The sequence below is a fragment of the Anser brachyrhynchus genome (assembly GCF_964034855.1).
Source record: "Anser brachyrhynchus genome assembly, chromosome: 1".
Classification (NCBI taxonomy): Eukaryota; Metazoa; Chordata; class Aves; order Anseriformes; family Anatidae; genus Anser; species Anser brachyrhynchus.
Genome location: NC_137694.1, coordinates 46,035,620 through 46,055,956, shown reverse-complemented (window position 1 = coordinate 46,055,956; position 20,337 = coordinate 46,035,620). Strand labels below are relative to the sequence as shown.

At 37.5% G+C, this 20,337-nt stretch overlaps 1 protein-coding gene across 4 annotated transcripts in view; it reads right to left on the bottom strand.

Annotated features, from left to right (window-relative positions):
- The window catches only part of BLTP3B (bridge-like lipid transfer protein family member 3B), a 56,960-nt gene that overhangs the window by 2,583 nt on the left and 34,040 nt on the right, over window positions 1-20,337 (bottom strand). For 3 of the 4 annotated variants that reach the window (XM_080595883.1, XM_080595884.1, XM_080595885.1), the window contains exons 10-20: window positions 19,474-19,656; window positions 19,256-19,374; window positions 17,293-17,434; window positions 15,979-16,172; window positions 13,490-14,979; window positions 12,882-13,057; window positions 11,327-11,463; window positions 9,701-9,851; window positions 6,243-6,499; window positions 3,995-4,103; window positions 1,283-1,452 (exon numbers count right to left, since the gene is read on the bottom strand). In XM_080595883.1, the coding sequence (XP_080452009.1) occupies window positions 1,283-1,452; window positions 3,995-4,103; window positions 6,243-6,499; window positions 9,701-9,851; window positions 11,327-11,463; window positions 12,882-13,057; window positions 13,490-14,979; window positions 15,979-16,172; window positions 17,293-17,434; window positions 19,256-19,374; window positions 19,474-19,656 (3,128 nt within the window). Of the gene's footprint in view, window positions 1-1,282; window positions 1,453-3,994; window positions 4,104-6,242; window positions 6,500-9,700; window positions 9,852-11,326; window positions 11,464-12,881; window positions 13,058-13,489; window positions 14,980-15,978; window positions 16,173-17,292; window positions 17,435-19,255; window positions 19,375-19,473; window positions 19,657-20,337 lie in introns of those variants that run through there. The other variant, XR_013952311.1, reaches the window with a different exon arrangement.

Genomic DNA, 20,337 nt, shown 5'->3' with positions numbered 1-20,337 from the left:
GGGAAGAATTAGTCTGCAGTGTATTACCACCCTATTTAGAAAGTAGTATTACATTTATTTTGCATGCCTATATACTGAACTATATTATCTGTATTTCATAGTTTCCAGCTCAGATCTCTAAACAGAAGTAACCCTCCCCCAGCCTACTCCTGGATAACCAAACAACTGTGATGATCAATTGTAGTGGATTTACATGGCAAGGTTTTGGTAGCAGGGGGCCATAGGGGTGGCTTCTGTGAGAGGGATCTAGAAGCTGCCCCATGTTTGGTAGGGGCCCCACTGCTGACCAGAGCTGAGCCAATAAGCGATGTTGTTTCGCACCTCTGTGAGAGCATATTTAAGACAGGGAAAAAAAACTCTGCGCCACACAGCAGCTGGGAGAGTGAGAGGAGTGAGGAACAGCCTTGCAGGCGCCAAGGTCAGTGAAGAAGGAGGGGGAGAGGTACTCCAGGCGCCAGAGCAGAAGTCCCCTGCAGCCTGTGGTGAGGACCATGGTGAAGCAGGCTGTCCCCCTGCAGCCCATGGAGTACCACGGTGGAGCAGGGTTCTACCCTGCAGCCCATGGAGGAGACCACGGTGGAGCAGGTGGACCTGCACCGATGGAGACTGCGGCCTGTGGAAGACCCCTGCCGGAGCAGATTCCGGGCCGGACCTGTAGCCCGTGGAGAGGAGACCACGCAGGAGCAGGTGACCTGTCAGGAGCTGCTGCCCATGGGGGATCCAGGTTGGAGAAGTTTGCTCCTGAGGGATGGACCCTGTGGTACAGAACCATACCTGGAGCAGTTCTTGAAGAGCTGCTGCCTGTGGGCAGCCCACGTCAGATCAGTTCAGCAAGGACTGCATCCTGTGGGAGGGACCCCACAGCACAGGGGACGAGAGTGACTGCGAAGGAGCGGCGGAGAAGAAGTGCTATAGACTGACCATAACCCCCATTCCCCTGTTCCCCTGCGCCGCTCGGGGGGAGGAGGTGGAAGAGGGTGGTTGGGGGGGAAGGTGCTTTTGGTTTCTTTCCTTCGTTTCTCACTTCTCTAGCTTGTTAGTAGTAGGTAATAAATCCTACTATCTCCCTATGCTGAGTCTGTTTTGCCCATCACAATGATTACTGTGCGATCTCCTCGTCCTTATCTCAACCCTTGAGCCCTTTTCATCGTATTTTCTCCCCGTTCCTCTTTGAGGAGGGGGAGTGAGAGAGTGGTTGTGGTAGAGCTCAGCTGCCCACCCGAGTAAAACCACCACATCAATGATTATTGCAACTTTATGGGAGTGAAGGAATTCTCAATACCTCATTTTTGAGGAAGTCAGCTGAATCACTGCTTGATTTAAAAGGTCTGGGAATTTCACAAGTAGTCTGTGTGGCTTGGTCCTGTGTTTTAAATCCAGCAGGTCTAGTTGCTTGTTGCAATGCATTACTTGAATTCTTCATCTTTGACACATCATTTACTCTTTGATTGTCTGTAACACAGAAAGATACTTGAGAGTAGCATTTAGGTTTTTGTATTTTTTTTTTTTATAAAGTTTAATTGCCATCAGCACTAAATTAAAAGCACCTTAGCAAACACATTTTTGATATTAGGCATGTCTATATTTACCTTACAAAATCAAATACAAAATTTAAAATAAAATTAAATAAACATTGTATACCCTTTTGGAGGAAGAGAGAAAGGAAAGAAGGCATAAGAAGAAACTATATGTGCATCTTCCAGCTCAAAGAAAATTACCACATTTTTATACTGACTGCTATTATCACCACATGATACGTATCCTGAGTAATTAGCTATACAACAGAGACAACAGAGCTTGCAATTCAGAAAGTGTATCTAAAGAACTATATATTTCAGATCTTCATTATCCAATGCCTGAAACATGCACTGAAACAGGGGGGAGGGAGCACAAGTTTGGTAACTATTAATATTGCTACTGCAGTAATGTCTGCAAGTCCAAATTAGATCTGATGACTGCATTTATATTTGAAGACAGTGAGATAAACTTGCAGAATCAAGTTTTTAAATTAGAAAACAACTTTAAAGATTTACCATTAAGGAAACTTTCTAGCATTTATAACCGAAGTGCACTATAACTTCTATTAAAATATACTGCTGTACACCAAGGGTAAAATGAGGGCGCCATTCTTAATAGTCTAAAATTCCTTTTTCTTAAAGAATTTCTTCTAAATTTTCTTGTTAAATTAATATTTCCTCCAATGTCTAGTATCTAAAGATGACCAAAATGCGTTTTTCAAGCATTTAAAGATATTCAGTCTATTAGATAACGTGGAGAAATTAAAATACAAACACATCATGCCACCATGCATCTCTGAGTAGTCTGGTCCATCTTTTCCATAACCTCCCATTAGGTACGTGAAGGCAGTATTAAGATCACGCTGCAACCTTCTCTTCCTCAAGTGATACAATACATCATATATTGTCAGATTAATTTATTAAGGGCCTGGATGAAGGGGTGGGTGCATCCTCTACAAGTGTATAAACAATACCAAACTGAAGGGTAAGTGACTGACAAGATGAGCAAGGCTGTTCTTCAGAGGGACCTGAACATGCTGTAGAAATAGGCTGACTGGAGTCTCAGGAAATTCAGCTCACGTGTGAAGTCCTGCAGGTGGGAGTAAATAACTTCTTACGCCACTGTAGGACAGGGATCAAATCAACAGAAAGCAACATTACAGGAAAGGATCTGTAGACCTTGGTGAGCAAGAAGTTGAACGTAAGTCAGCAGTGAGCCCTCACCAGCCAAGACCAACCACATACAGGCTGCACTACCAAGGGTGTAGATGACCAAACAAAGAAATTATCATCCCTCCCTATACTCAGCAGCAGTAAGACCACATCTGGAGTACTGGATCTAGTTCTGGATTCCCCAGTGTAAGAAAGATACTGACAGCAGAGGACTACCAAGATGATCATGGCTAGGAGTACATGATGTACAAATACGGGGATTAAGAGAAATGCATTTGTCAACCTGAAGATGGGAAGGTTATGGGGTGATCTGTAAGCTACCTTTGCCTGCCAAGTGAAAGGGTATTGAGAAGATGGACCAGACTTTCCCAGAAGTGTTTGGGAAGTCCTCAAGCACCTCTGGCAAGACAGGCGGCAAGAGACATGAGCTGCAACAAAGGAAATTCTAAGTAGGCATTACTAAATGAAATTAACCATAAGGGTGGCCAAGGATTAGGACAGGTTGCTTAGGACACATTGTGAAATCACCTATTTGATGCTCAGAACTTGACTGGACAGGGTGTTGAGCAACCTGATCTAAATTGCTCCTGCTTTGCACAGGGAGAAGGACCAGATGACCTTCTGTGGTTTCTTCCAACCTAGATTACTCCGTGATGCTTTGACATATCTGTGTAAGACAACAGTGCAGCTCTACCTCTAAACGTATTGCTTTGTTAACAGTATTTAGTATTTGCCTATACATGTAGAAAGAGAAAAGGATATACATAGTTCATGAAAGGTATAAAGTTAAATCCCTATTCGAAATACAGTTGCAGTGCCATCATAGCCATAACCTGCCAAGACGCTACCATAATATACAAAATTGAAAAGTTACTTGGACTTTTCAGGTAAATTTTTGTTTTACAATATGCTCTACCTACTACCTGTAAGACAAAAACACAAAGACAACACAGAACTCTCTTGGCTAATTGTAAAGAAATGCAACTTTTTGTTTGATTTGTAGTTGATCTTGAAAGAATCTGAGACTTATTATGATGAAGCACTGAGGAAACATACCCTCAGGAAGTTATATGCATATTTCTATTTCTCACAGATTGATTCAGCTGTAGGTTATCACAGACAATACATTACTCAAAAAGGTAACTTTCTTCTAACTACACTTAGAATTAAGGTTTAGTGCAACACTACTTACACAAATTATCAGCAATTATTTTTTCATTATTAGACACGTCTACACAAAAAAAACAGTGTTAATAATAATTAGATTACAATGTTGAGATATCCAGTGGCACGAAGATACAAACCTCTAATGAAAAAAGAGCCATCGTCATTTCTTTCTATCCAGAGTATGTCAATATGTAGTTTTATAGGTACTAGCTCAGACACCTTGAGATTTTCACGTGGACTGTCATCCTAAAAAAATATGAATATTCAAAGATGAGTTTACTAGGAAATCAAAATAGCTAAGATGTTAAATTAAACATAAGTTCATTTAACGAACCTTGAAAGGGAACATTTCAGAGCAGAAATTTCTAACAGGACCTCCACTACTCCATTTTTTTTTCCTGTGGATCATATTAAAGGCCTATATTTATCTCTTGAGTAAGTTCACTGAACTCTGTATATACAATCTGACTGAAATACTTCAAAGTATTTTTACAGTCATCTCAATAAGATTAAATCCCAACTCAAGACATCCTTTAGCTCAGGAGCTCTCAGAGTCAGAGATAAGAACCCCACACTATATCTGATTTTCTTTTGAATGATTTAAAGATTCTAAGGGACATGTATCATTCTTAAGGGGACTTTGTCATTTTAGAATTTAGTTTGGGATGACACCAGCTGTAGTTCAGTTACATTATTATACTCATCAGAAGGGAAACGACACAAATTACTTCCTTTGAGGTCCCCGCAGGACATTTTTTAAGTTCATTATCCCTGTCAAGCAAAGTAATGCAGTATAATCATAAACTATACATATCAGCATTAAGCACATAAAAAGAAAGCTGTTGAGGTGTAACTGATAAAGTTTCTTGAAACATCACTGAGATTGCAGTAGAAAGTGCAAAAATAAATCAAGAGTTTAAGGAAGGTTATTTTCTTTTTTCTCCAGGAAACACACTGCATCAAGTCCCATTCAGAAAAAAAAATAACAATAATATACAGTATTGAATAGTCAGTGCAGCATAAAGTTGAACCATATCTTCTTACTCTTTACTACCCAACAATGCTCTGGAAAGGAATAATCTGTGTCTCATATCTGCCATCCGTCAGCCACCATGAGCAGCTTCCCTGTGACATGTGCACAGCTGAGTGAGCACTTTAGTGCTAATGCTACCAGGCAGACCCTTATTGCCCGTTTATTAATGCACAGCTGTTTTCTTGAGCAGTTTGCTTAAGTCTGCTTTCTTTCCAATAAATCAGCACAATCCTGTTTTTAAAATTTAGGTGATTGTATATTGAAACCTTTCTTTCTGCACTTGAACATTCACATTTGTGATGCACCTAAATCTGGGGAACAGATTCACAGCTCTTACAGAACGTCCTTGCACTACTGCTGGTATAGAAATAGCCCTAAAGGAGTGTTTAAGAATCCTCAGGGGATGGAAAAGCTGCACCAAGTAGAGAGGGAATACTGGTGGATTTTGATATTCAAGTCTGAGTAGAATATTGTACAGGTAACATTTGACCTTCCAGTCCAGAAGGTTAACAGGTTCAAGGCCTTAGCCTACGATGCAGAATTGGAGCTGCTACTCCAGTCCTTGCTATATTCCACATTTACATAGGTGATTATTAATTTCCAATGCAATGTTATAATGATTTTTTTCCAAGTGTAATCATCCTTGAATCCAATGGTTGTGCAGCACAGACACTCCTTTTAAGTGTCCAAAAGGATATCACCTGGAAGACTGGAGTAGCACTGTCCTCTTAGTGTTACTATTTTAAGCTAGAGTGGTGAGAAAAGCTTGCACTGTTTAGTAACTGTTTCTAGGTAGAGCAGAACAGAAAAATCTGGGTTCTAAGAAGCAGTATTCAAGTGGTTTGAACTGGAGTTCTTGTAATCTATTCCTTCTTTTGTACTGCACTTTCATTACATAACCTGTTCTTTAAGTAGGAAAGACAATTACCCTCAAAAATCTGTTTTGTAATTAAAATATCATCACCATGCTAAGCAAAAAAGCCCAGCCAACAAAAAAACAAACAAAACCAAAACAAAACAAAAAAGCACACTGTGCCTGTAGGAATTTGGTATACATTACCTGTAATACTCCTAGATCTTGTCACTCTATAAAACTGACTAGGAAAGGATGGAAAAAAGTACAAAGTATTAATTCACGTAACTAGCTTGGTCATGCAGAGAATTCCTCTCTAGGCATACCACAGAGTTAACCAAATCTATGGATTTTTAAATTGTTTTACTGTTATCTAAAGACTTTACAGAGTATGATAGCAGTTTCTTTGAAGTTAACTGTATCCAGATTAGAAGGTTATCATCAAAGAAATAAGAACACAATTTCTTTAAAGCAGCCAAATAGCTTATCGTTAACATACTTTTAAATTAATCTTCGCATTAGAAACTTTTATCTTCATAGGCATCACTTCTGCAACAGTTTCATCTTCTAGAAAATGCTGAATGTTTGTGAGGGAAGAAGTTAGGAATTCAGCACTGAAGTTCTCTACATGACACTGGAGAAAACCATTTTTTACAGCCAGCATAGAATGTATGATAGCACTGGGCCCACTTTCCCATCTCAAACTAATCTCAGGTGATGAACTAACTGGTCCGGCCACAGATTTACAATCAGAACCTGTTACAAAAGAAAAATAAGTTTGCATTAAAATTTTGCAATGTACAAAAAGCAATTATGATGCAATTAATTATGCTTCTATTGTCCAAATAATTTCCCAGAAGTACTTTGGAAGTATATTCCAGGAATTACAACACTGTGTATATATAATAAATTCAGACAAATTTTGTACGTATATCACTTAAAAGTACTATAGAAAAATAATCCGTATATAGTACTTGTACATCACTGTGACAACAGAAAAGGGTGATACAGAAGTATAGTTGTGCATAAAGGATTTGTGTTTTCTCAATGTCTTGAGAACTGAAAAACAATTATTTTACATATTTTTCCACTAAATCCTTCAGTCTTAATTCAGAAAAACATTTAAGTCAGCTCACACTCTCAGGAGAGGAGGTATTCTCTTGGAAAGGCATAATTTCCTGATTCAGGAACTTACTTGCTAACACACAGGAACGTAAACAGCAATTTAGTAAGATAGAGAACATGAGCATGTGTTGCTTCTATTATTTGGGTGGCAGTAGATTTGAACCTTAAAGGGAACTAGCATTTTCTTGTTAGTTTCAGTGTTTTTAACCAGTAAGGACAACTGTAACATTCAACTGAACGGTTCTAAAAACAAAATAAAAAAACCTAAGGTAACAAGATACTGAAAAACTAAGCCCAGTATCCACGTGTAGTTCAGAAAAAAAGGGTTCACCACCAGAAACAGCTACCCCAAGGGATTTGTTAAAGGTCTTATCTGTCACTATGATGTCTGACTTAGAGAACTGACTTATACAACAAAAAGCATATAATGTTCACAACAATCATGTTAAGAAACAAACACTGAAATTTGAAAGATATTTTAAAAAGTAACTCAATTAAAACTAATTGAATTATGTCCGTTTATATTAGTAGAGCATCTACCTGTTAAATGAATTTGAGGACAGAATTAATAAAAAAAAAAATCATACAGATGCTTCTTGGTTTAACCTCAGCAAAGTCCAATGCTTACAAGCTTAGAAGTCGGAAAAAAGGTAGGCCCTAGGTATTGTGGGACCAGGAAAGAGCACCTGCAACATTGCTCAAAGATTCCAAAGTGTAGAAAACTAAAAGACCATGCATTAAGTCTCAGCCATGAAGCCAACGTCAGTTATCTTGTAGCTACCTGAAACTGCCATAATTGAGAAAGAATGGGAGAGAAATAGGGTTAAGCAATTCAGAAGTTTCTACAAACTTCCACATGCACGACAAGGTCTCAGTGAAAAGCATTCTCTCCTATGCAGAGTACCTCTGCCCCACTTCTTTTGTTATTGCTGCCAGACACACGATCTGATGAAAGTCATCGTCCTGTAGCCAGCTCTGCTGGGACGTGCACAGCTGCCACACTGCCCTCAAATTTACTCCTGCAATAGCACACTTTTCCCTTCCTACATTTACTGTGCTAACATTATAGCAAGCTGTAACTGGTTACAACTGTTAATTCAACATTTGAGTAAGTTTTGTTAAAGGTCTAGGGGGAAAGTTGCTGTTTTTTGGATACTTTTCTTATGCTTTTGCTCATTCGTTCTTTTAGTTACCTTTTCTTACTGTTAACTCAAATTCTTTCTTTCAACCCAATTCTCAAGCTTAATCCTAACCTTGATCCTCTAGAATTTGTTTTATTTTTAAATTGCTTCCCTCCTTAGTTCTTATATTAGGATATACGTAGCAGATATGGAGCAGCACTGGCTGCAGAAGATTCCTGACTTGGTACAGAAAGCAGAGCTCTGTGGAGAAGAGAAAAGATGTATGTTGTAGAGTGAGAGTGACCAATGTAGAAAGAAGTGTTGATATGCCACCTATCCAGAAAGCCACCAGAAACAGAAAGGAAGAGATACATAACATCAGTATTTGTAGATCCCAGTCACATTGTAACCGATTGTCCATAAAGGAATCCGTGCACAAGCCTCTCATACGCAGCTGAGCTGGAGGCATGTTCTAGTTTCAGATCCAAGTGAGAGCAGGAAGGTGCCATGTTCTTACTGTTTACTTCCTCTTGCTTTTACGAGGACATGACAGATAACCAGAACTGGCTGCCTGTTGTCTGAAGGTCATCAATGAGACTTCCCTGCTGGACCTCCCTCACGCCTTCAGATGCAAGAACACAATTGCAACATCACGCAACAGCTGCTCAAGCAGCAGCTGCTGGCAACAGCTCAGCTTACCAGAAAGTGACTTTTTTTTTTTTTTTTTTTAGCTAGGACATTGGAGGCTGCTTCACCAAGCAGAACCTCCTGAAGAAAATCCGTACTGCTGCAAGGCTGGAAATAAATGGCAGCCAACTGCTGCTATAATTGTTTCCTGGGAAAGGAGATGAACCAGAAGCAGGAGGCAGGTGCATCGGGGATCTGCACCCCCCCAAACCCTGCAGTGCAGCAGAGCTGGCATCTAGCAATCCGTGTGGACGGCTGGCAAAGGGGAGCAAAACAAACTGTGACAGACTGGCATGCCAATACAGCATGCCAAGAAGAAAACCTCACAGTATGTGAACTAGGTTTCCTGGCAGATAATGTACATGTATCCATGCCCAAGAACAGCTCAGACTTAATATACTGGTTGATCTAGTTGTGCCAATATCTGGCACGAAACTACCCTCTGTATGCTTATCAAGTGTATTTAAAAAAGAAAAGAAAGAATAAAGGCTGTCATGGCAGCTTGTTTTTCCTGACACAAAGGCAATTTTAACTTTTTTTAAAGCACAGATTATAAATCGGTTTAAACTGTGGGTTTTAATTTATTGTACAGAAAAGTATCTTTAAGAAATGAAGAAGCTGTCTTCAGAAACAGCCCTTCAAACCAGGGTACAAATAAGTATCATTAGAGCAGTAAGAGTTCCATATTGATGAAACAATAGCAAAATGTAATTTATTTTTTTTTTAACTCAAGTTGTATTAATGAGAAGTCAATGCAATTAATGCATTTTTTTTTAACCCTCCCATCAGAAATGTTTCCTTTTTTTTTTTTTTTTTTCTTCTTATTTTTGCCTCCTATTCAATGTATGGCAATTAGGAAAGAAACCAGAGTAGATATTCTAAACCAGCATAAAAAGGATGTTACCATACTAGCAGAAGCATAAAACTGTTTTTGCGCTTTAAGGGTAATACAGTGTTTTCATTTATTTACAACAAATGTTTCCAACTCCAATTTCACAATAGAAATCTCGTTATTAGTTCTTACCCACAGTTCTGTTGCAAAGATAGTGTCGAACGCTGATATTTCCCAGTTGATTTGGTATCACTTGGTTGACCTGAAGGCATATTTCTGTATCTTCGCCTCTGATGTCGATTTCGCCATTAACACCAAATATTTGGAAAACCACAACAGACATCTGTCAACAATATTAAGATTAAAAAATGAGATTTAAAATTGAATTTATATTGGTTATTGTTTATGAAGTTACCTAAACCTTTCTCTCTTCCCTCAAAAGGAAAAGAATCTTTGTACCCATAACCCTTGCTCACAGAAAGTTTTCTCATTTCTTCTTTTCTTTTTGTACCCATCGGCTTGACAATGGGTTGGCTCAACTGTCTGCCCAGACAGACCCTTGTGTTCATAACCCACCCGTAACAATTCAGAACTCGCCAGAAAAGTCATGAAAGTGAGATAGCCCTTCCCCACTCTTGTTAAAGAAGCATGTGTGATACCTGACATTTTTTGAGGCTGCACCCAGCTTCATGTGTATTATAAATGCAACCAAGCATTTCCAGTGCTGAACCAGACCACGGTGAAGAACCAGGACAGAATACTAAACTTCGGCAATTTGCACAGCAGTCAGCCCTTTTTCTCTACTTATTGAATTGCAGTGTCTTTTGAAAAAAGTAGCAGCCAGTTTCAAAAGTCAGCTTTGTTATTGGAATGTTTTATATGTCCATCACCATTACTACTACTTTGGGCTTTTTTCTATTTTTTTGTTTGTTTTAGTTATATTCTGCAAATAGAAAAAAATGCCAGCATATATTTGTGTAACAAGCTGCATGAATTTTATTTTCTTCATATTATTTATATGTGTAAGTAACAAAGTTTATTTGGAAGGAACCAATAATTCAGGTGAGCTTTTTTTTTTTTTTTTTAAATGAAGGTGAAATTCATTGTATTTTGTTTGACCCATACTCTCTTAGGTTTCCAGTTCTCAACCTTAACTGATACAAGAACATAATTTGAGAAGTGTTGATTAGTACAAAGAACAGCAAGAAGTAGATAGGCAAATAAAGAAAGTTGGTGCCCGCATGGTGTCTCAGGAAGAGAATCTTTCTCCACAACTCCTGTCTTTATAGTCTTCTCTAAATACTGGCCATTGTCCTGACATCATCCTGGACAAGAAGCATTTCTCATCTGACCTGGCTGGACAGTTGTTAAGGTCCTATTTGCAAATACTACAGAATGCTACCAGTGCTGATGAAATATCTCCATGTAATAGATGTCAGAGTTATGCTTAATATACTCTTGATATGAAAAAACTCTTTTTAAATATCATACTCAATATGTAGGAGCATAAAAGAACATGCTATTATGAAACATCACTATGTATTAAAGCGGAAATATTTCTTGACACTTTAAAGTGGCTACTGTCATTTATCAATAGTGGCTACACAGAGGAGATAAGAACAGAGAATGCTCAGCATAACTTGAATTATAATCTTCATTTGTATTTATTACAATGGCACTAGATCCATAGGCCTACATAGCGCACTAACAAAAACTCCCAAAAATAGTAGAAAATCCCCTCAAAAAGCATTAATTTTATCTTTATTTTAAAGTTCAATTTACTGAACCATGTATTCTAATGCAATTCAATAGTATTACCATTTCTTCACTAGTCTCATGGGCATTCTCTGAAGCAGCACTCATGGCATCTGGAGATGACCCATCACAATTTTCAATCACTGTGCCTCCTTCATGGGCATTTTCTGATGGGCTTTGATAGTTTGTGGCTGTAATACCTTCCATACATGCATCAGAAAAAACGCAAAGTTAGCAGAGCATAACCTGAATCGGTCCTGCATTAAGAATAAACTCAGTGTCCGGTACTGCATAAATACGTTAACTCATTTTTAAAAATGAGTTGAACAGCATATTAAACAAATATTTATGACTGAACTGCCAAATCCATTCCTCATTCAGAGTTTGAAGTTTTAGATGCTATGAAAGTAAGGCAGGATATACTGACAAAAATGAAACGACACTCTGCATGCATTGCATGAAAAACTGTGAAGGGCCTTAGTCTTCCAAATCAAATCTGATTCAGCAGAAAAAAAGGTTAAGGATTCCAAGGTGTGTATCTAAAACACTACACAGCACCTCTAAAGGAAATGCTTGCAGGTTTATGTTTAGAGAAAGTATGTATGTTTTTTCATTAGAGTCATCATGACAGTTAGTGTTTCCTTGACAACTGGGAAGCATGCAGACTTAACTTGCAGTTAAATATTGTTTAAGTTAAAAAGACACATAAAGGTTATTAAAAATGGAAAAAATATTTTATGGCATACTCCTACATATGCATATGCAGAAATGCTCCTACAATCCAAATTTATAACAGGTCTGCAAGTGAAACATTCTTCTCATTACTGCTCTAGGCCAAAAAGAAAATCTACAGAAAAAGAATGTTGTTATTCCTCATTCAAAAATAGAATTTATCAGAAAAGAGGTACCAATAAAATCTTATTATTGTATTTCCTGACATTAGAAAATTATTTAATCAGTTCTACCAGAGAGTTAAATCATTATATTTGCACAACGCTACAGACTATATAGAGACAATTACTGTACAGCTGAATTCATCCCTCAGATCAGGAGCAAAGGCACATGCACAGATGAGCAAAAACTGGACAAGTATTTGTTGTTACACAGTCAATAGGAAGAAACTGCTTCATATGGAACAAGCTGCAAGGAGACTACCAAATTATCTGTCTGATGATTTTCACGACAAGCATTAGTGAATTTTTTTTTTTCCCCCCATCTACTCTTAAAATTGAAGATTCTTTACCACTTCAAGTGTAACACTGATTCAAGATGCCAGCCTGTAAGCACTTACAGCCAAAAATGGGTGCTTAAAAGCAAAGCAGGGAATAATTCTGCTTAACTCAGGGTTCCCACACAGCACTGCAATGCTTTTACTCTCCTCAAGAGATGTAAACTGACTAGTGCTTAATTAAGCAGCACTACTTAAGTAGCACACCCAGCTGTTTTCCCTTGAAATGATGTGCTGTGAACATACTCGGTATTACTCACTAGTGAAGCTAACAGCAATAGTGTTGTAAGATACTCAGGGTTTGCTGTACCACAATCCTTTTGGGTATTATTTTAGTAACAAACAACATTTTCATAGATTGCTTAAAAATATTTTGTTAAATCTATTTACCTTTCTCCAGAAAGCTTTGGCTATCACTTCCGTCACTCTCCACCAAATGCTCCTCTAGCATCATACTATCAATAGAGATGGTATCCAGAGAGACTTGCGATGGACTTCTTTTCATATTCTTGTAAGAAACAGAGAACGCAGGAAGGCTGGACGGGCAGCGTTCCTTAGGCTTTGCACTTTGAAATAGAAAGACATAGGATATTACTACTTTACGTGAAGGGAATTTCCTAGAAGTTACTTTTAAAAATCCTCTAAACCAGATAAGATATAAAAGAAAAAAAATCTGATTATTCTATAATCCTTTGGCAAGAAAGAGTTAAGCAGAGAAACAACATGCATTCCTGTACATATTTGTATCAATTATTTTCTCAATATATATTTTGTAACATTTAAACTGAAAGTTAAGTAAATTGTTTAACACTATTAGCTAACAGTTTATTTTAGCTTTTACTGAATGTTACCACATATCTTCAGAATTTAAATACTTTTAAAATTTTCATCTACTAGATGTTCACTTTCACTGACCATTACTAGAAGTACATGGACAAAAAGATTGATAAATATTTTCAAATTGCAGTAAAACTGATTTAGTATTAGATCTTCTATACCTTGATGAAGGCTGGGATGTAAACATTCTAACTGAGGTCACTTTCTCTTTGTTGATTTCAAGCTCTTCAGATTCTAAGGTAGTTTCTGTTTCCAAGTCAGTGACTTGGTTAAGAAAGCCTTCAGTTGTACCTTCCTGTTCATTTAACTTATTTGAGAACATATTTTTGTCATCCTCTTTATCAATGAAAAATTCAGTAGAATCTTCTCTCTTATTTAAAATGGACACTGAGTCTCTATGATGCAAGCTACTTTTGTCACTTAGAGGTCCACAGACCTCCTCTGAATCACTTCTACTAAAAAGTCCACTGCTTCCTCCTTCACTGGTATCTCCCAAACCTTTATCTGATGCATCATCTGAAAATGACATTCCTTTCTGAAAATCCGTATTACTCTCTGACTTAAACAAAAGAGGATCCGTTAAAATGCCTTTGTTAGCTTCAGCATTCATAGGCTTGCAGTCAGATACATAACCAAGTATTATCTTATTACCAACTAATTTATTCTCTGAAGTAAGAGCTACTCCATTTCCTGAAGGAGAGAGCTCTGATGCCACAGGGCTTTCTTTTTCCACAACTGGAGACTTACAAGGGTTTCCCTGAGTCACTGGGTGGAGTAGTAAGGCTAGTTCTGCGCTTTTCAGCAGGATCCCAATGCAGATATCTGTTTGCTTTGCAGGTTTTCCTGTCACTGCTTCTACATCATTCCTTAAGTTTTCTAGGAGCAATACAAGGGATTCATGGAGAAACAGCAAAAAAAGATACTGATAATGATTGATCTGCATGCTTACATGTTTTTGAACATGGACTAGAACATGTACATCTGCATCAGAGGAAGAGCTTTCAGAAAGCACTCCTGAAGTGTCTGAGAAATGAGACACTTGAATGCCATTGCTCAAGGGCTCTGACTCACTCCTGTAATACTCTTTTAAAAGTTTTTTACGTTGCAACCTATTAGCAAGATCACTAGATTCACTTTTTGGAATGTTAAAAGTTGTCTGATTATGCAATAAAAGCTCCTTTTGCGACTTTGCAAATCTTAATGGCTGGCAAATCCAAAGAGAAAGAGGGAATGAGTCCACGAAGCTTATTGGTCGGCCCTTCCCACTTTTTGTTCCTTCGTAATCTATCCAAAACTGGGAAAAATGCAAGGCCCAAACATCAGTAGCTGCAGATGTCTTTAATGCATACTTATTCAACTTGGGGATGATATAACCTTTATAAACATCATGCATTTTAGTATCTTGTTCATGAGCATGTCTCTGGAAGATAGGATGCAAAAGATTAAAATTCTTCTGGGACTTAGGAAACGTTGTGAAAGTTCTACTGAAAAATTCACAGTCTTTGAAGTTCTGAAACAAAGCTTCCAGATCAGAGTGCCTGCAGTTTGGCGAGTATCTTGTATTTGTAGCAATCATCTCTGAACTCTGAATGGAAATTGCACGAGGTTGATCTTTATGAATTTCAGGTTTATTTTCAGATGGGATGATGAACTGCAAGAGAAATACATTTCATTTAGTTATAAAGATATAGATTAAGAAAATGTATAATTTAAAAAAATAGCAGCCACAAGAGCTAAAATACAGCAACATAATTATATATTAATTTTATATTATTAATTATATATATATAACTCAAGTATACTAATACAGAAGAGGGGTAAGTCAGGCTCGCAGATTAACATTTATTTCTTCTAATTTTTAAGAGGGATACTGTGGCATCTAAAACTCAGTGTTTGTACAAAAACATAAGGGACTCAGGTTTTTCTTCTCTGAAAGACTTAGATTTAAGACAGCTATGTTAGACTGATGTGTCTTATTTCTTAGTTCAGCTAAAAAAAAAAAAAGAAAAAACCCTCCTCGACAAACCTTCTCCTCCAAAGATGATGACAAGGAAGGCAAAAATCTGATGTTCAGCTGCATTAACTAATGTCATTCCTCTGGAATAAACATGTAGAGAACAAACTTCTCTACCTGAACTACAGCAAAGGGCCAATATGAAACAAGAAATGTAAGGAATTGGTTTTAGAGAAGGACGTATGCCTTCAGATGGACTAGTTTCTTTACTCCAGGCATTCCCTAAGAAGACCAAAGAGCTTTGATGTACTACAATCAGAGGAGCAAGGAAAGTCGCTTGCATTAATATGCAGAGTGCACATACGTTTGCTAGTTATTTTAAATGCAGTTCTAAAGTTTTTCTTTTTGCTATGTCAGCTTCACTGAACACATTGAAATAACGTGTGTTAATACTCCCAATTCAGATCTTCTGTTAAAAACACAAAAACACAAAAGAACACTAGGATATGAATTAGCATCTAAGACAAGTCTGTGTCCAAACCATCATATTTGCATAGTTTTCTAGAGCAATGCTGCTTACTGCATGGGTTGTTTGTTCACTTATTCCTTAAGGTGCTCGGCTAATGGCTTTTCAGAGTAAGAGAATAAGCATTTTCTTCCAAAGAACCTCAAAACCCCTAATCAGTGACAGTATACCTTTAACATTAGTCCATCAACTCTGACATCAACATGTTCATCTGATTTTGAGTTATCATTTAACTTGTACATGGCCATGAACTGAATAAGACTCTGTTTCAAATCCAACACAAACTGGTTTAGCCAAAGAATACTTCTCTCATCCAGGGTGAACTGTAAAGCATTCAGCTGGCCATACAAATTTGGACATGGAACTAAAAGAGAAGACAAAATAAAATCATTAGAGTAAATTTATTTATTTATTTATTTAAAGTGAGTACAGACTTCCATTTCCGTCCGTATTTTACGTCAGAATAATGGAAACCCACTCTTTTGGTCCAAAGGAAGACTATGTTGTCAGGGGATGCCTAAAGCAATACTCCTTTCTCTTCAAGCAACTGAATTTTTTGTAAAATATTAAAATATAATGGAGTCAGAGAAAAGGAGGAGGCTGTCCTCCTTACAGAGGAAGGGCAGAACCAAGGAGATTTGCTGTCCTCACATCCTATCCCCAAGAAATCTACTGACATTTCTGTAATATAAAACAGCCCTAGTCCCATAACACATTAATTAAATTAACTCCAGCAGATCTTTCGTAGCATCTTAGATACTACTGCATTAGTTTGAGTTTTTATGTAGCCAGGCAGTGTAACTACATAAACAGTATGTATTGGAGAATGAGAAATTTCTCAGTAAAAATCACAGAATCACAAAATGGCTCAGGTTGGAAAGGACCTCAAAGACCTTTTCTAGTTCTAACCCCCCTGCCATGGGCAGTGATGCCACCCACTAGATCAGGTTGCCCAACCTGACCTTGAGCACCTCCAGGGATGGGGCATCCACCACCTCTCTGGGCAACCTGTTCCAGTGCCTCACCAGCCTCGGAGTGAAGGATTTCCTCTTAACATCTAATCTAAACCTCCCTTCTTTTAGTTTAAAACTGTTCCCCCTTGTCCTATCATTATCTGCCCGAGCAAAAAGTTGTTCTCCATATTTTTTTTGTAAGCCCCCTTTAAATATTGAAAAGCTGCAGTGAGGTCACTCCGAAGCCTTCTCTTCTTCAGAAACTGAACATCCCCAGCTCTCTCAGCCTTTCTTCATAGAATAATAAAAACGTTGTGCTTATTTTCAGACTTAAAAAACAGTATTTATAAAAGTCAATATTTATAGGGATTTGCCAGATGCAAGCACTGAGGAAATGAAGCAGTATTATGTACTTTCAAATTTAGAAAACCACTGACCATTTTGAACTGTCAACCTGGAGTCAATATTAAGTTTCATAAAGGGGAAGATTACATAAAAAAATTATCTATCAGTACAAAAAAATCATCTTACTAGGAAAGTCCTTTCCATCTGGGTAGTAATATTCTGTGAATTCAAAATGAATAGCTGGCATTTCTGGTGGAAGATAAAGTGACTTTTTATTGCAGGAGACCAATGTTTTAGGGGAAGAACGGCACTGGTCTGCTGTTGAGACCTGTAAAAGACAGAAGATAACTTCATTAATACATTATATTTTCATCAATCATTAAGCATTTATAATTGCAAAGGACTGCCCCTGGTAGGGTAACATTCCACTGCTCTCAGATGTAGATCCCCGTCTACACAAAGCGCAAACAGTACAAAACACCTGGTTAACTTTTAGTAGGAGTCTTCACAGAACAGTTGCACAAGAAAACTGTATGGTATTAATGGTACCAGATCCCGTTCACTCGTGAGGCAGGATGCAGTAGGTCACTTTCAAAAGCATTCAGTAGAAGCCTAGAGTGGTCTGACATCTTTATTGCAAACACTACAGTTCCTATATAAGCAATTATGCTAGGACATGGCATATTTGCATACCAGTTGTCCAAAAAGGATCCCGTATCTAGATGATAAGGGATCAATAAGCTAGGTAAGTTTATTATGCAAACGTCATGAAGTCCTTGTACTGTCAAAAGGACAGATTCCAGTACATGGGCCAACTCTGAATTGTATGTTGCTAGGCAAGGTATTCAGCACGCAACTAGCAGGGATATGTATATTTGGCTGTGCCCAAAGGTCTACTTTACAGAAGAATCAAGACACCACAGAAGAATAATCTACTACTTCTGTTTCTTTACAATATAAATTGTGAACCAAGGAGGAGATTGCCTTTTGGTATATATTGGACTCTAAATTTCATGGAATGTACCTTAGTTTAAAACATGACTTGTCAAAACAAAGCTCTTTCATCCAACACTTTGTAGGTCTGACTGCTAATTTGAAGTTGCCAACTTTTAAATACTCAATATATGATGATATATATAATAGTTTCACTGGAAAAGATGAATAGATAACCTTTATAAGCCTGCTTCACCTATATAGCTGTTTTCAGGTTACAAACATCTCTGTATTAACACAAATTTAAAGAAATGACAGATATATCTAGAAAAATTTTATTGTAATGTCATTATTTCTATATTATTTTTTAAAAACTGAAAATTAGCTGTGTAGGAAGGACAGGGAGACAAGCGTCAGAAGAGTAGAAGACAAATGAAAACACTGACGGTACAAAAACACTTGAAACCCAGATGAAGGCTCCTGGAAGCAAGCTCCAACCTCCCACTCTACCAGAAGCGATATGGAAAAAAAGCCCTGGAAATCTGAACAAGAACAAATATAAGTCACAATGACTAGGGGAACACACCAGGCGTTTTTGTTTGGACCTGAAATTTGGACTTGGTCCTCCAGTATCACTACCATTCTGCCTTAGAATTATACTCCTCTAATCCAGTTGCCTCCTATCCACCCCAGAGTTAATCTGGACCACGACCAGCAGTTAAAACAACTAACTGAAACAAACAAAAAAAATGGTTAAATTCTACTCAAAATATCACTGGGGGAACAGACTAGAGAAGAATAAAAACCATCATTTAACATTTCTTAAAAGCAAACAAAAAAAAGACAACAAAAACCATGTACTTTGAAAAAGATATCAATAAGAGAAACATGAAGTACAAAATCACATTAAAATACTGGGTACCTAACAAAGTATAGTGAAGGATGAAATTCTAAATGTCAGGATTTGTGGGATGATAGAACCTGGATCCAAAACATAATTGTGGTATTGTGGTAGGGTACCATGCAATATAAGGTCAGTAAGGAAATATTCACCAGTTTTAATAAAGTAGAAGCAGGCCCATAAAAGTCTAATACAACAATGAATGGAAAGACTTCTGTTAAATTTCAACAGCTTTAGAATTGCCCCTTAAAAAACATGGTTACATACCAGTCAAGGGCAAAGCAGCCCCAGTTTTACTAACTCAAAGAAATTTACCTGATATATATTGAAATCTGCAAGTCTAACCACAATAGGACTAGACATCAGTTTGCCCTTTGGTTGTTGGGAAGATACAGAGGAAGCCCTAGATGTTCCTTTCGGTATCTGTTCCTTGCCTGTAGGAAAGAACAATGATGGAATCATTGAAAACAGTTGTCTTTACGATAGTTTCAATATTGAATGGAATTAGAGCATTAGCAATGTAAGCAAAGTACCTGTCTGTAGCTTTTGAGGAGATACAGCAGGTGGTGATGTGGCAGGAGAACCTATAAACTGATCCTTCACAGCCTGCTTAAGCAATTCAACATTGCTTTTGAATTCATTTAATAATTCTGTGGCCCATCCACTTCTGGCTTTAGTGGCATCACTATAATGCATCCAGTGATTGCAGCTATCTCCTGCAAATATGAAGGATGGGAGAAAATATTAACTCATTTTATTTGAAAGTTTGCTTCTAACTGGATAACAGATTTTCACTACTTCACTGTTTTCTTCAAAATAAAATTCCATTGCATGCTGCAATTACAGAACTTAATGTTACAACAAAAGTTACATATTGCATAAAAACAAGTTGCACTGCTTCATAAATTCACTCATAAAATAATATAATATTGCTACCTGCCTTTTAACACCATTAACTAATGCTCAAAACATCACTGGGTATTTCCAGTTCCGAGAAATTTGATGATGCTAATTTCATATGCTAGAAGATGTCAAATATATACATGCAGATGTACATATATATCTATACATATATATGTGTATATGTGTGTGTGTTTGCATCCGTATATATGTTTCACTTAAAAAAAAAAAAAAGAGAATTTTCCCATGCTCACTCTTTCTAATCTTATCTTCCCCACCAAACTGTGTCCTAAGTTGTTTCTGGTCTCTTTTCAGAAATGTACTCTTTTCTCTTTTTGTCTTGGTTCTTTAGCACCTTCATGCTGAACGACCAAGAAGAAAGCAATCAGTATTCTAGCACAGCACACAGCCTTAAAAATCAATACCAGTGGAAATTCTTTTATTTATAGCAAGTTTCTGTTTGTAAAGCATTTAAACCTGTGAAAGAAATTGGGATA